Source organism: Aquarana catesbeiana, linkage group LG01 (genome assembly GCF_042186555.1).
Source record: "Aquarana catesbeiana isolate 2022-GZ linkage group LG01, ASM4218655v1, whole genome shotgun sequence".
Taxonomy (NCBI): domain Eukaryota; kingdom Metazoa; phylum Chordata; class Amphibia; order Anura; family Ranidae; genus Aquarana; species Aquarana catesbeiana.
Window position 1 is genome coordinate 765,887,121 of NC_133324.1, and position 13,149 is coordinate 765,900,269.

General features: G+C 42.5%; 1 protein-coding gene across 2 annotated transcripts in view; it reads right to left on the minus strand.

The window, feature by feature from the left end:
- Window positions 1-13,149, minus strand: part of LOC141113183 (probable ATP-dependent RNA helicase DDX60) — a 340,633-nt gene that overhangs the window by 124,792 nt on the left and 202,692 nt on the right. For both annotated transcript variants that reach the window (XM_073606131.1, XM_073606122.1), the window contains exons 25-27: window positions 10,844-10,965; window positions 8,777-8,920; window positions 1,976-2,102 (exon numbers count right to left, since the gene is read on the minus strand). In XM_073606131.1, the coding sequence (XP_073462232.1) occupies window positions 1,976-2,102; window positions 8,777-8,920; window positions 10,844-10,965 (393 nt within the window). The remainder of the gene's footprint in view (window positions 1-1,975; window positions 2,103-8,776; window positions 8,921-10,843; window positions 10,966-13,149) is intronic.

A 13,149-nucleotide genomic window follows, 5' to 3' on the forward strand; every position in this document is an offset into this window, starting at 1 on the left:
CATGATTATTGTTAGCTATACATACCCCTTTTGTGACCACTTTTATCACCTTTCTCCTCTGCTATACTCTGTTGTTACCCCACAATTGTTAGGCAAGTCCTAACTTTTATTTTCAGTTTTTTCATGGATTATGCCCTGTACACACGATCGGAATTTCAGTCAGAAAAAACTTTCGACCGCCAAGAACGCGGTGACGTACAATGCTACGACGAGCCAAGAAAATTAAGTTCAATGCTTCCGATCATGCGTCGAATTGTTTCCGAGCATGCACGATTTTTTGCGCGTCCCATTTGCATACAGACGAACGCATTTTTGGATAGGAACCTGCTCTCAATCTTTTGCTGGCTGGAATTCCGCCAGCAAAAGTACGATGGAGCATACACACGGTCGGAATTTCTGACCAAAAGCTCACATCCGACTTTTGCTGGCGGAATTTCTGATCGTGAGTATGGGGCATTAGGAGTAAAAGATAGGCATACTAATGAGATCCAACAATAACATTTTTACTAAAAGCTGGATCTTGCTTCATTTATTGGTAGAACAGGGCTGACTTTTAGGATGGGAGAACACCATCGTACACCTCATAAAACAGCTCCAAAGCAGTCTTTTTCCTTCTGATAAAGAGAATGTCTGCTCCACATTAGTCAACTGCCTCATTTCGACATGTACTTTACATGGACTTTTTCCTGATTAGTCTCCTATCAAAGAATGAACATGCTGTTGCTACCAACTCAGCAAGAGAATAACATGGCCATTCGAAGCACTCCTAATAGGCAGAGCTTTCCTCTATTTAACCACTTCAGCCCCGGAAGAATTTACCCCCTTCCTAACCAAGCCATTTTTTGCAATACGGCACTGCGTCGCTTTAGTTGACAATTGCGCAGTCGTGTGATGTTGTACCCAAACAAAATGTATGTACTTTTTTCCCCACAAATGCTGACAAAAGCTGACAATTGCGCGGTCATGCAACGCTGTAACCAAAAAATTGATGCCTTTTTTTTCCCACAAATAGAGTTTTCTTTTGGTGGTATTTGATCACCTCTGCGGTTTTTATTTTTTGCACTATAAACAAAAAAATAGTGAAAATTTTAAAAAAACACACAATATTTTGTACTTTTGCTATAATTAATATCCCCCGAATTAAAAAAAACAAAAAACGAATTTCTTCATCAGTTTAGGCCGATATGTATTCTTCTACATATTTTTGGTAAAAAAAAACGCAATAAGCTTATATTGATTGGTTTGCGCAAAAGTTATAGCGTCTACAAAATAGGGGATAGATTTATGGCATTTTTATTATTATTTTTTTTTTTTACTAGTAATGATGGTGATCTGCGATTTTTATCGGGACTGCAACATTGCGACGGACACATCGGACACTTTTGACCCTTTTTTGGGACCAGTGACATTTATACAGCGATCAGAGCTAAAAATAGCCACTAATTACTGTATAAATGTCACTGGGAGGGAAGGGGTTAACACTAGGGGGCGATCAAGGGGTTAACTGTGTTCCCTATGTGTGTTTCTAACTGTGGGGGGAATGTGGCTGACTAGGGGAAGAGAGAGATCGTTGTTCCTATTTAGTAGGAACACACAATCTCTCTCCTCTCCCCTGACAGAACCGGGATTTGTGTGTTTATACACACAAATCCCGGTTCTTGCATCATGAGCGATCGCAGGTGCCCGGCGGTCATCGTGCCGGCCGGGCACAAGCATCGGCTCTAGGGACATGCTGCGAGCGCGCGCCTGCTGCAGCATTTTAAAGAGCCAACGTACAGCTACAACGGATTGCCCAGGGGAGCCATTTTGCTGCAGTTTAACTGTGGCGGATGGTTGGGAAGCGGTTAAAGAAAGATCTTTCCTCTACAAAAATTACGTTTTACTGTATGCAGTTTGTGAAATAGGAACATCTAAAAAGTAATTTTAAGCATGTTTTGATCATTTATTTGATATAGTCATTAGCCCATGACCTCACCTCACTGTCCACTGCTCCATAATTAGCATAGCTACATTCTGGTGATTCTTTGGATATTTTCTCATATTTTTGTTTTACAGTTGCAGCTGTGGCCTCTTTAATAAAGGACTCATCTTTTCTCGAAGACCTGAAGTCATGGAAGCAGAATAGATTTATGCACATTGATTGTATTAGCTCATTAACCAATCACACACCTGTTAATCTTTCCAGACTCTACAAGGAAAATGTCTTCTAGCATCTTACCGGTTGCACAAATACGTTTATTTCATCTGACTATAGGAATCAACATCTAAAATAGCTAAATAATTAAATAATGCCAAGCATGACACAATGAACCCTAACTAGCTTGACTAAGATTCCATTACATTGCCCCTACCTTTTTGTCCATAGGGATTTTGTCCACTGGGGAGTATTTTGCTGCTTTCCCCTAATTTTATCAAACTGCTGTTGAGCTTTAAAATACACTTTCTTATAAATAGGGGGAATTTGCATAAGAACTGAATCATTATTTTGGTAATGTTCCCAATGGACTTTTCATATGATTAAATCATTGTTTCTAACATTGCAGTTTGCATGCTATTGTAGTAAATAAATACATGGAATCTAAAAAGAACTTAATCTAACTGGAACTCTGTTTTCTTAAAAATAATTCAAGAAAATGTGTACAAAGTTTAAATGGAAGTAGCATTACAAATATGGGAACTGATACTGCTTACTTATTTTTAAGGCCCAAGGTGTCACCCCAATCCTGCTAGAACATAGATGTAGGATAGGAGTTTAGACACAACTAGCTGCATGCTTGTTCCAGATCAGTGACTCACTAGCTAGTGAAGGCAAGATAGAGATGACAATTTCAGACTCTGTTACTTTCGTAAAAGGCAGCAAAGACTGCTCCATTGTTCTATCCTAAAAGACAAACAGTCAATATGGAAAAAAAGATGATGGTGTTTCTGAAATACTCCTCTAGCTGTGTATACATTTAAAACAATATAAATGTAAATAATGTAAAACTAATAGATATTTTTCAATAAGAAATACAACTGCCCCACATCTTCTCATCCAGCTGGTTCAACAATTAGAGTAACACAGTAATAACACATGCTGGGTAGGGATGGGCGAACGGTTCGGCCCGAGCATTGGTTCAGGCCGAACTTTCGTTGTTCGGACGTTCGACAAATAGCCTAACAAGCGGGTCGTTTGACTGTTTGTTCGCCCCCCCCGAACCGACCACAATGCATTGCGGCGCTGAACAGTGCATTGTAAGCCCTGATTGGCTGAAGCAGTGAAAGAATCATGACTTTAGCCAATTATGGCTCATTCCGGCCCCACAGTATAAAAGTATTCTTTCAATGGCATCCATTTGCAGTGTGATTTCGGCGTGGAGAGAGATAGAACAGGGCTCTGTTCAGTCCTATAAGTTAGTTAGTGTGCCATACTGTGCTATTTTGCTTCAATTGTCAGTGTAGAATATTAGTTTGGTGTTAGTCTAGGGATAGTGTGAGTGTAGTGAGGAGGACCATCATTCATCTTTGCATAGTGTGCAGCTAGGGTAGGGACAGATCAGATAGTTTCCGTGTAGTGTAGTGAGACCATGTCAGTAATGTTTACATTAGTGTATAGCTAGAGTAGGAACAGTTCAGATAGCGTCAGTGTAGTGATGGTTGAACACCGTCTATTTGATTGCGTTACTGCCAGTTTAACGCCATTTACTTCTGTGTGTGTTACTACCAGTTTAATGCCATTTACTTCTGTGTGTGTTACTGCCAGTTTAATGCCATATAGTTTTGTGCGTTACTGCCAGTTTAACACCATATAGTTTTGTGCGTTACTGCCATTTTAACGCCATATACTTCTGTGTGCGTTACTGCCAGTTTAACGCCATATAGTTCTGTGTGCGTTACTGCCAGTTTAACGCCATATAGTTTTGTGCGTTACTGCCAGTTTAACACCATTTACTTCTGTGTGCGTCACATGATTGGACACTATTATATGAAGTTTTTCTTCCTTTTCATTGTTCAGAGTTCTGAGACTTCATTGCATTCTAGATATCCCTTACTCTTCAGTGTTTGTGCACTCCAAACAGTATTTTGTTTATTTTTGTTTTTAAAAAAGGTTTTCCACTCACATCTTTTTCTAGTTCACCATAACTAGTGGTGATCCACTGGTTCATTTAGCGCTACACTTTCTATATATTTTATCTATTTGGACTTTGTTTCAATGTGAGCAGCTTGTTTATTCATTTATTTAATTATTTTACTTTGTGGTTTAGCACAGCAACTTTCAATTCCACTTCTGTGTGCGTTACTGCCAGTTTAACGGCATATAGTTTTGTGTGCGTTACTGCCAGTTTAACACCATATAGTTTTGTGCATTACTGCCAGTTTAACACCATTTACTTTTGTGTGCGTTACTGCCAGTTTAACACCATATAGTTATGTGCGTTACTGTACGTTTGGCGCATTATATTGCAGTATATTATAGTGTATCCGTGGAGTATGTCTGTGTAGTATGAGTACTCAAATTAAAGTGCACCATATACCCCTTTACATTGATTAAAGTGCATCTACGTACAGATTTCAACTTCTCCTTTACATTTTCTTATAAGCACCACCCCCTCTCTCCCAATAATGTCTGGGAGGACAACAAGGAGAGGCAGACATTCCCTTGGCACTGTGAGGGGGCCAGCAACAAATGTGTCCACAGGCAAAGGTGGACGTGGTGGTCAGTCCTTTGCAAGGGCATCATTTCCTGTGTTTAGTGAGTTTGCCAGTGCTATCCAGCCACAGCATGCAGAGGAGGTGGTGGATTGGCTTACTAAAGCTTCCTCATTCTCATCCTCTGTCACGCAAGCACGACAAAATGTGCAGTTCCCTGCAGTTACCAGAGTGGATAAACCTGCCTCCTTGTCCACATCTATTCCTGCCATAGCCCCAACATTAGCCATTGAGGAGTCAGCTGAGTTATTTGACCACAGCGTCAGCCACTTGCTCCTTGATGATGCCCAGCCATTACTGGATTCAGATGTTGGTTCTTAGGTTGAGGATGACAGGAACATGAGCCTAGAGAGAGGGAGGTACACTGGTAGACAAATTGGCATTCATGTTCCCCAAGCCGCAGCATATTGCCAAGTTGTCTCCAGTGGTAATGATGAAGATGGAGGAGATGATGATGAGCTCACTGATGCGACTTGGGTGCCAGATAGAGCAGAGGAGGAAACTGAAGGTGAGGCGGCACAACCCCAAGGAGGCCGACATCAAGAAAGAGTAGAGAGCAGCCACCCTATTCCATCACATTCTGCAGCTGTTATCTCCCGGCCCACTACCCAAAGTTCAGCTGTCTGGGCCTTTTTCAGCACATCTGCAGCAGATCACACTGTTGCTATCTGCAAACTGTGTCTCAGGCACATCAAACGTGGCAAAAACACCAACCATTTGGGTACCACGTGGTTAACAAGGCATTTAACGTCCAACCACTCAGCCGTTGGCAAAAGCACCTAAAAGCCACACAAAAGGGGCACAAATCTGTTCCTCCTCCTCCTCCTTACTCACTTCAGTCTGCCCCTGCTATACCGAGTCATTACCTCTCAGCAGCCTCCACTGACAGGGATGATGGTATAGTACAGGGTGTCCCAGGTCCTAGCAGCACATCTGCCAGCAGCACACCACCAGCTGTAGACTGTAGCCAGCAAATTTCTCTGCCCCATCTGCTGCAGCGGAAAAAAAATACAGTCCCTGCCACCCACATGCCCAGCCTCTAAATGCAAGCTTGTCAAAGCTGTTGGCTCTCCAACTTCTGCCTTTCAGCCTGGTGGATTCTGCCCCCTTCCGTGAATTCGCACAATGTGCTGTACCACAATGCAAGGTTCCCAGTCACTACTACTTTTCATGTAAGGCCGTTGCATCTCTCTACCATCACGTGGAAGGAAATGTTCTGGCATCATTGTGCAAGGCAGTCAGCCGTAAAACCCACCTTACTGCTGACATGTGGTCTAGCAAGCATGGACAGGGACGATATATTTTGTTCACAGCACACTGGGTAACACTGCTTGCAACTCAAAAGGATGCAGGACAGGACTCGGTGCTGCAGCTTGTTGTGCCCCCACATCTCCATACAGCTGGTGGTGATGATGCCAGACCTGTGAGCTCTACCCCCTCCTCCTCCTCCGCCACCTCCATGCCCTCCTGCAGAATTGTCCTTTAAACATCAGGTACCCCCTAAGCGTTCAAAGGGCTATTCCCAGAGTCAGGCTAAAAGGTGCCATGCAGTGCTTCAGTTGGTGTGTTTAGGGGACTCGAACCACAACGGAGCAGAGATTCTTGCAGCTCTGCAGGGACAGGCCCAGAGGTGGTTCAGACCACGCCAGCTGGAGCAAGGAATGGTGGTGTGCGATACTGGCTCAAACCTCCTGTCCGCCCTTAGACAGGGAAAGTTGACACATGTCCTCAATTTGGTGGTGCAGCGTTTCCTAAACACATACCCAGGGTTGCAAGATGTGCTAAAGCTGACCAGAAGAGTCTGTAGCCATTTCAGGCGGTCATACACAGTCAGTGCTCGGCTTGCTGAAATTCAACGGGAAATCCAACTGCCCGTAAACCGCCTGATTTGTGACATGCCACCTGGTGGAACTCGACTTTATCCATGTTACAGCGACTATACATGCAGCAGAGAGCCGTCAACGAGTACCTGTGCGAATACAGCACGATGACAGGCCGCCTCTGCTTTTTTCCTCTCGCCAATGGCTGATCATTAAGGATGCATGCACTGTATTGTCACCATTTAAGGAGGCCCCAAAGATGGTGAGCCGTGACAGTGCATGCATCAGTGACATAATCCCTGTTGTGTTCCTGCTGGAGCAGACTCTGCATGGCATTATGGACAGGGCACTGGAGGCAGAGCAGCAAGAGGAAGAGGAGGACTTCCTTTCATCTCAAGGCCCACTTTATCCAGACACCATCATTCCTATGTCACAGAACACACAGGAGGAGAGAGGGGAGGAGGATGAGGAGGAGGATTCTGGCACTTTCATAGGCTTCAAAGAAGAGGAAGACATGCGTCAATCTGTAAGCGATGGCTTTCCAACCCCAGGACCCTTGGGAGTAGTACGTGGCTGTGAGGAGGAAGTTCCAGATGCTATCATCCTGAGTGACCCCGAGTAGTCTGCTTCTCAAGCCTCTGCAAATTCGAGGCGCATGGGCAACCTCATGCTTCAAAGCCTGTGACCCAAGAATACGTGGCATAAAGGAGAAGGATGATTACTGGTTGGCAACCCTCCTTGACCACCATTATAAGGGGAAGGTCTCAGAACTCATCCCGTCCCTACAGGGAGTGCAGAAGATAAAATGTTGTGTTGGAGAAGGCGTCTGCCTAAGTGAGGCATTTCAGAATTTTTTTAGTCCTCTGTCAGCTTCCACATCCGATCGGCAGTGTCTGCATCACATGGTGGACGATTACCTCGGGGCCAATACAGAGATGGAGAGCTTTCCAGCTGATGATCCACTGACTTACTGGGTCATGAGAATAGACCACTGGCCAGAACTTGTCCAGTATGCTATTGAGTTGTTGGGCTGCCCTTCATCCAGCATGCTTTCAGAACGGGCATTCAGTGCTGCAGGAGGTTTCGTTACTGATCATAGAACGCTTCTGTCCACAGACTCCGTGGACCGTTTGTAAAAATGAATCAGTCCTGGATTACCAGCTATGGAGCCCCAGATGCCGATGTCACTGATTAAGTCTTTTTGGGATGTGGAATCTCTACAGGACTTCGGGGCTGCCTATCTTTGAGGGTGTTCAATCATGTCATCTGGAAGAATGTTTTTGGTATAGGTTTCATGGGCACAATTAACACCCAAAGACCAATCTTTCTGCAACTGTTTGACAGGTGCATATCATTGCAGTTTTTTACAGCAAGGCCAATTCTTGCTTTCATCAAGAGAACCTCTATAGGGTTACGGTGGGAAGGCGCCACCGACACCCAAAGACCAATTTTTACGCACACGTTACTTCTATCCAAAGTCAAAGTGACACCAGAATGTATCCAAAAAATCTCTAATCTTGTTCCCAGTACACTACATTGTGGCCTCATCATACACACTGGTTCCCCAGCTGTTGCTGAGCAAAATAAAGGCAGCTTGCAGGGAAAATTTCATTTTTTTGCCTTTATAAATGCAATTATTGCTGCAGCAGATTCTAGACATGGTACAGATCTGCCACTTTACAGGTAGACTAAGGGGACCCCCCAGGCACTATATTGTAAGGAAATTTTCATGTTTATGCTTTCACTTTAAAAATCAAAAAATCACTGCTCATTTAAAAATGACGTTTTTCACAAACTTTTTTTTTATTGATACATGTCCCCCAGGGCAGGACCTGGACCCCTAAACCCTTGTATGCCCAATTACTTGCATATAAGCCTTCGAAATGGGCACTTTTTATTTTTGACGTTCGAGTCCCATTGACTTTATTGGGGTTCGTTATATGGGTCTGAACTTTCGCGGTTTTTAAAAGTTCTGGTGCAAACCGAACGGGGGTCCATTTCGCCCATGCCTAATGCTGGGTACTCTGCAATGCAGATTCCAGAGTATGAGTACTGGGCACTCCCCATTTAAGTGTATAGCTTCTCCTGGAAAACACATGCACATAGTAAACAAATAAATGCAGGAAAAGATATGTCTTCTGCTCAATATCTAAAACCAGTCATGAGAGAAACACGGAAGCTGCCATTGCTGACTCTTTCAAAAAATAAAATAATAATGTGCTTTTTTATAAAGTATTTGTTAAACCAACACATTAATTTGTACTTACTTAATGGTCTTCTCTATTCGTTTTCCTTTCATATTCAGTTTCTGCATTTCTTTCACAATCTTCGGGGTTTGCATTGTTTCAGATTTCTTTGTCAGATTCTGTCCCAGTTCCTTTGCTAATTGTTCAACTAACTTAATATCAAACCTTAAACAGATTAAGTGAATTTGCATTAAATTACTATATATATATATATATATATATATATATATATATATATATATATATACACACACACACACATACAGTATATGTAATAAATGCATAAAATGACAACTATGGATTTAAAGCACATGACAGAAATATCTGGCAAATTCTCCAGTGCTCCCACCCAAGTTGCGCTCAATTAGAGCACAAGCCAAATTTACATATGCATAGGACCAATATAGTGCTATTAAATTGTTTGTGTTCTGTCTGATATTCGGACAGATGAATATTTGGTCCTTCGCCCAGTTATGGACATCTACCTACATTTCCTACAACTATATTCAGTTGTTATCTTGATGTCTAAATCCCGCCATAGAAAATATTTCCCATATAATATCTCAACAGGAAACAATCTGACCCAAGTGACATATAACCCATATCAACGATTTCTGGATTCAAGAATGCATGGTAACCTCCTATCTCCCTACACAAATAAATAACAATACATTTCTAGGCGGCTGCTGATTGGATCAGAGAATTGACTTCAAACCATTCACATGAAGAACCTTGACACATAGACACTATGGGGTTGATTTACTAAAGGCAAATAGACTGTGCAAAGTGCAGTTGCCCTCTGGAAGTGCAGTTGTTCCAGAGCTTAGTAAATGATGTGAAGCTTTACTTTGTAAAGAGTACCCAATCGTGTGCAAGGAAAATAAAAAAACAGCATTTTTGCTGGCACATGATTGGATGATGGAAATAAGCAGCGCTTCTGCTCACTTACTAAGGTCTGGAGCAACTGCACTTGCAGTATATTTGTCTTTAGTAAATCAACCCCTATTTGTCTGGTAATCTTCCTGTGTATGGCATTTGCTGCTAAAAAATAGTGCCTATACCTGATGAGCAAGGAACAAAAAATTCCAGAATCTGTCCTCATTGCAGAGTGATATACTGTATCTAGATTGGGGGGTTGATTTACTAAAGGCAAATCCACTGTGCACTACAAATGCACTGCAAGTAGGCTTGTGCAATTCGCTTCGTAACGTAATGAAATTCAGACGAATTTTGCATCTTTCGGACATTCGGATGCATCCGAATAAAAAAATAATGAATTTCAACTAATACAAAAAAAATGATAGCGGATATAACAAATGAATTCGATATGATTCGGTAATTCGTTAAAGGTCTAATGAAACAAAAGGTCAACTCAAAATAAATCTTACAGTCCAATCAGCTGATTAATTTTGTGCTGGAGGTTGAATTACTGGCAAAGTGTATTCCTGAGAACTGAGTGAGAAGGGTATTGTATTGTATTTGAGCAGAGGAGAAGAGATATTGTCATTGTGTGTGTGTTAATAGATTCAATAAACATATGACTTTCCATACTACGAATCATTATCACGAATATATATACATACATAAATATCAAATTTCAACAAATACAAACAAACTTATAGCGCATATAACGAATGAGTTTGACATGATTCGAGATTCAGGATAACGACACTCTACAAATAATAACGAATTATCCGAAAACGTATTAACGTAACATAACGAATATAACAGAACGAAATTATGTATTTTACGAATGACAACGAACCAAAACTAAACAAATTTTTCCGTTGTGCACAAGTCTAATTGCAAGTGCACTTGGAAGTGCAGTCGCTGTAGATCTAAGGGGAAGATCTGAAATGAGGGGAAGCTCTGATGATTTCTTTCATCCAATCATGTGCAAGCAAAAATGCTGTTTTTTGTTTTCCCTGCATTTCCCCCTCAGATCTACAGCGACTGCACTTCCAAGTGCACTTGTGGTACACAGTGGATTTGCCTTTAGTAAATAGACCCCATTGGGAGACTTGTATAATGATGTTTCGTAATTAAAAGTATGTCTACATTTGAATGCCATATTTTATTCAAGCTTACGCAAAAAATAAAGCAGGTAGTTTATCAAGTTGCCTTAAACGTTGAACAAGGTTTGGAAAATGACGTTGGCAGTACATTTCAGAAGATAGGAAGTGTCCAAGGCTTTTGAGCACCTGAGAGACCTGGAAAATCAAATTAGTTAGGTCAGATTTTGGCTTCAGAAGACAGTGACATCAATGTGTCTTTTATAAATGAGGTAACTAAAAAGAGTATCCAGTCCCAATGATGTTATGTCAGTTTACTAGAAAATTAATATTTCTGTTCTTCTATAAATGTCCAACCTTGTAGAGTTGTTGTCCACACATCCCTCTGGGTTTGTATAAATTTAATAAACTGGTCATCTATAAATTCAATTTATAGTGCTCTAAATTGTGGTTAACTTCCATCCCCCAACCATCTCTATGACTATTTAGCCTATGTGGGACAATAATGAAAGGAACATTGTAAACTGAAAAAAGTGCCTACAAAAACCCAGATAGTTTTAGTGCAAGGTGCAAAATGGTAGAAAGTATTGGAATGGTTATTGAGACAATTGCTATGTATGCACTTCCTAAATCACAATTCTACACTAACCAAAATTATAAATGCAACACCTTTGTGTTTGCCCCTATTTATCATGAGCTGAACTCAAAGATCTACGACTTTTTCTATGTACCTAAAATGCCTATTTCTTTCAAATATTGTTCATAAATCTGTCTAAATCTGTGTTAGTGAGCACGTCTCCTTTGCCAAGATAATCCATCCACCTCACCGGTGTGACATATCAAGATGCTGACTAGACAGCATGATTATTGCACAGGTGTGCCTTAGGCTGGCCGAAATAAAAGGCCACTCTAAAATGTGCAGTTTTACTGTATTGGGGGGGGGGTCCAAAAAAAAGTATCTGGTGTGACCACCATTTGCCTCACGCAGTGCAGCACATCTCCTTCACATAGAGTTGATCAGGTTGTTGATTGTGACCTGTGAAATGTTGGTCCATTCCTCTTCAATGGCTGTGCGAAATTGCTGGAGATTGGCAGGAATTGGAACATGCTGTCGTATACGCCGATCCAGAGCATCCCAAACAGGCTCAATGGGTGACATGTCCGGTGAGTATGCTGGCCATGCAAGAACTGGGATGTTTTCAGCTTCCAGGACTTGTGTACAGATCCTTGCAACATAGGGCCGTGCATTATTATGCTGCAACATGAGGTGATGGTCATGGATGAATGGCACAACAATGGGTCTCAGGATCTCATCACGGTATCTCTGTGCATTCAGAATGCCATCAATAAAATGCACCTGCGTTCGTTGTCCCTAGCATACGCCTGCCAATACCATAACCCAAAACCAAAACCAAAAAAACAAAAAACAAACACAAAAAAATCTCTCCTGCGCTCAGGTGTCCAGGAACTGAATATGTGGTGCGACCACCTATAACAAGGTATTGCCTAGCGTCTTGCAGCCCTCCTCTGAACAATGGGTATTCAAGCTAGAAAAAACAAAAAAGAAGGAGGGCGCACTAACCTAGTGCATTACCACTGATAAACTTTATTGCAGCATAAAAACAGCAAAAATTATACTCACAAACGAGGTATCAAAACCAGCTTTGAAAAGGGCGCAAATGCGCTGTTCTGTGGATCGACACACCAGGACCTATTGCCAAGAGGGTCAGACCGGTGCAAATGGCCAATGGCTAACGCGTTTCAGGGGAGCACCCCCTTCTTCAGAGCCTGAACGGGCAATGACTGGTCTCTCGAAATTGCCTCTCTATAGATGTATATATGTGTGTGCATAAGTACCTGTGTCTGCCACACCCAATTGGTAGCAACGCCCCCTCACAAACGGCAACACCCCCCATTTAGGCTTACCCTCCCTGGACCCTTCCCTCTGTGTGCAATCCCCATTTACAGCCGAAAGACAGTACTAATAACAACAAGCAACAAGCATCACTCTATGTTGCTTGCTATATACTGAGCCAACAAATCCGTAGCACAATCAGTATGGACCACAAAAAAAGGGGGGGTGGGGGGGCGCCGACCACACATACCTCTCCTCCTGCAAGCAGCTCCGTAGGTGGCCCCATGCCGTGGACAAACCGCGGTGGATAATACGGGGCTTCTCTGGCTCCCAGGAGCCATATAGGCACTGCACACAGCGTATGGAATGCACGCCGCCCGAAGGACCAGGAAGTGCAGGCGTTCCTGCGTTCCACCCGCAACTTCTGGCCGATCGTGACGTCAGTTCCCCTTCCACAAGTGTCAGAAGACACTGTGTGCAGGGGACATGGCCCAGAAGCACGGGTGTGTTTGTGTTTCACCCGCTGC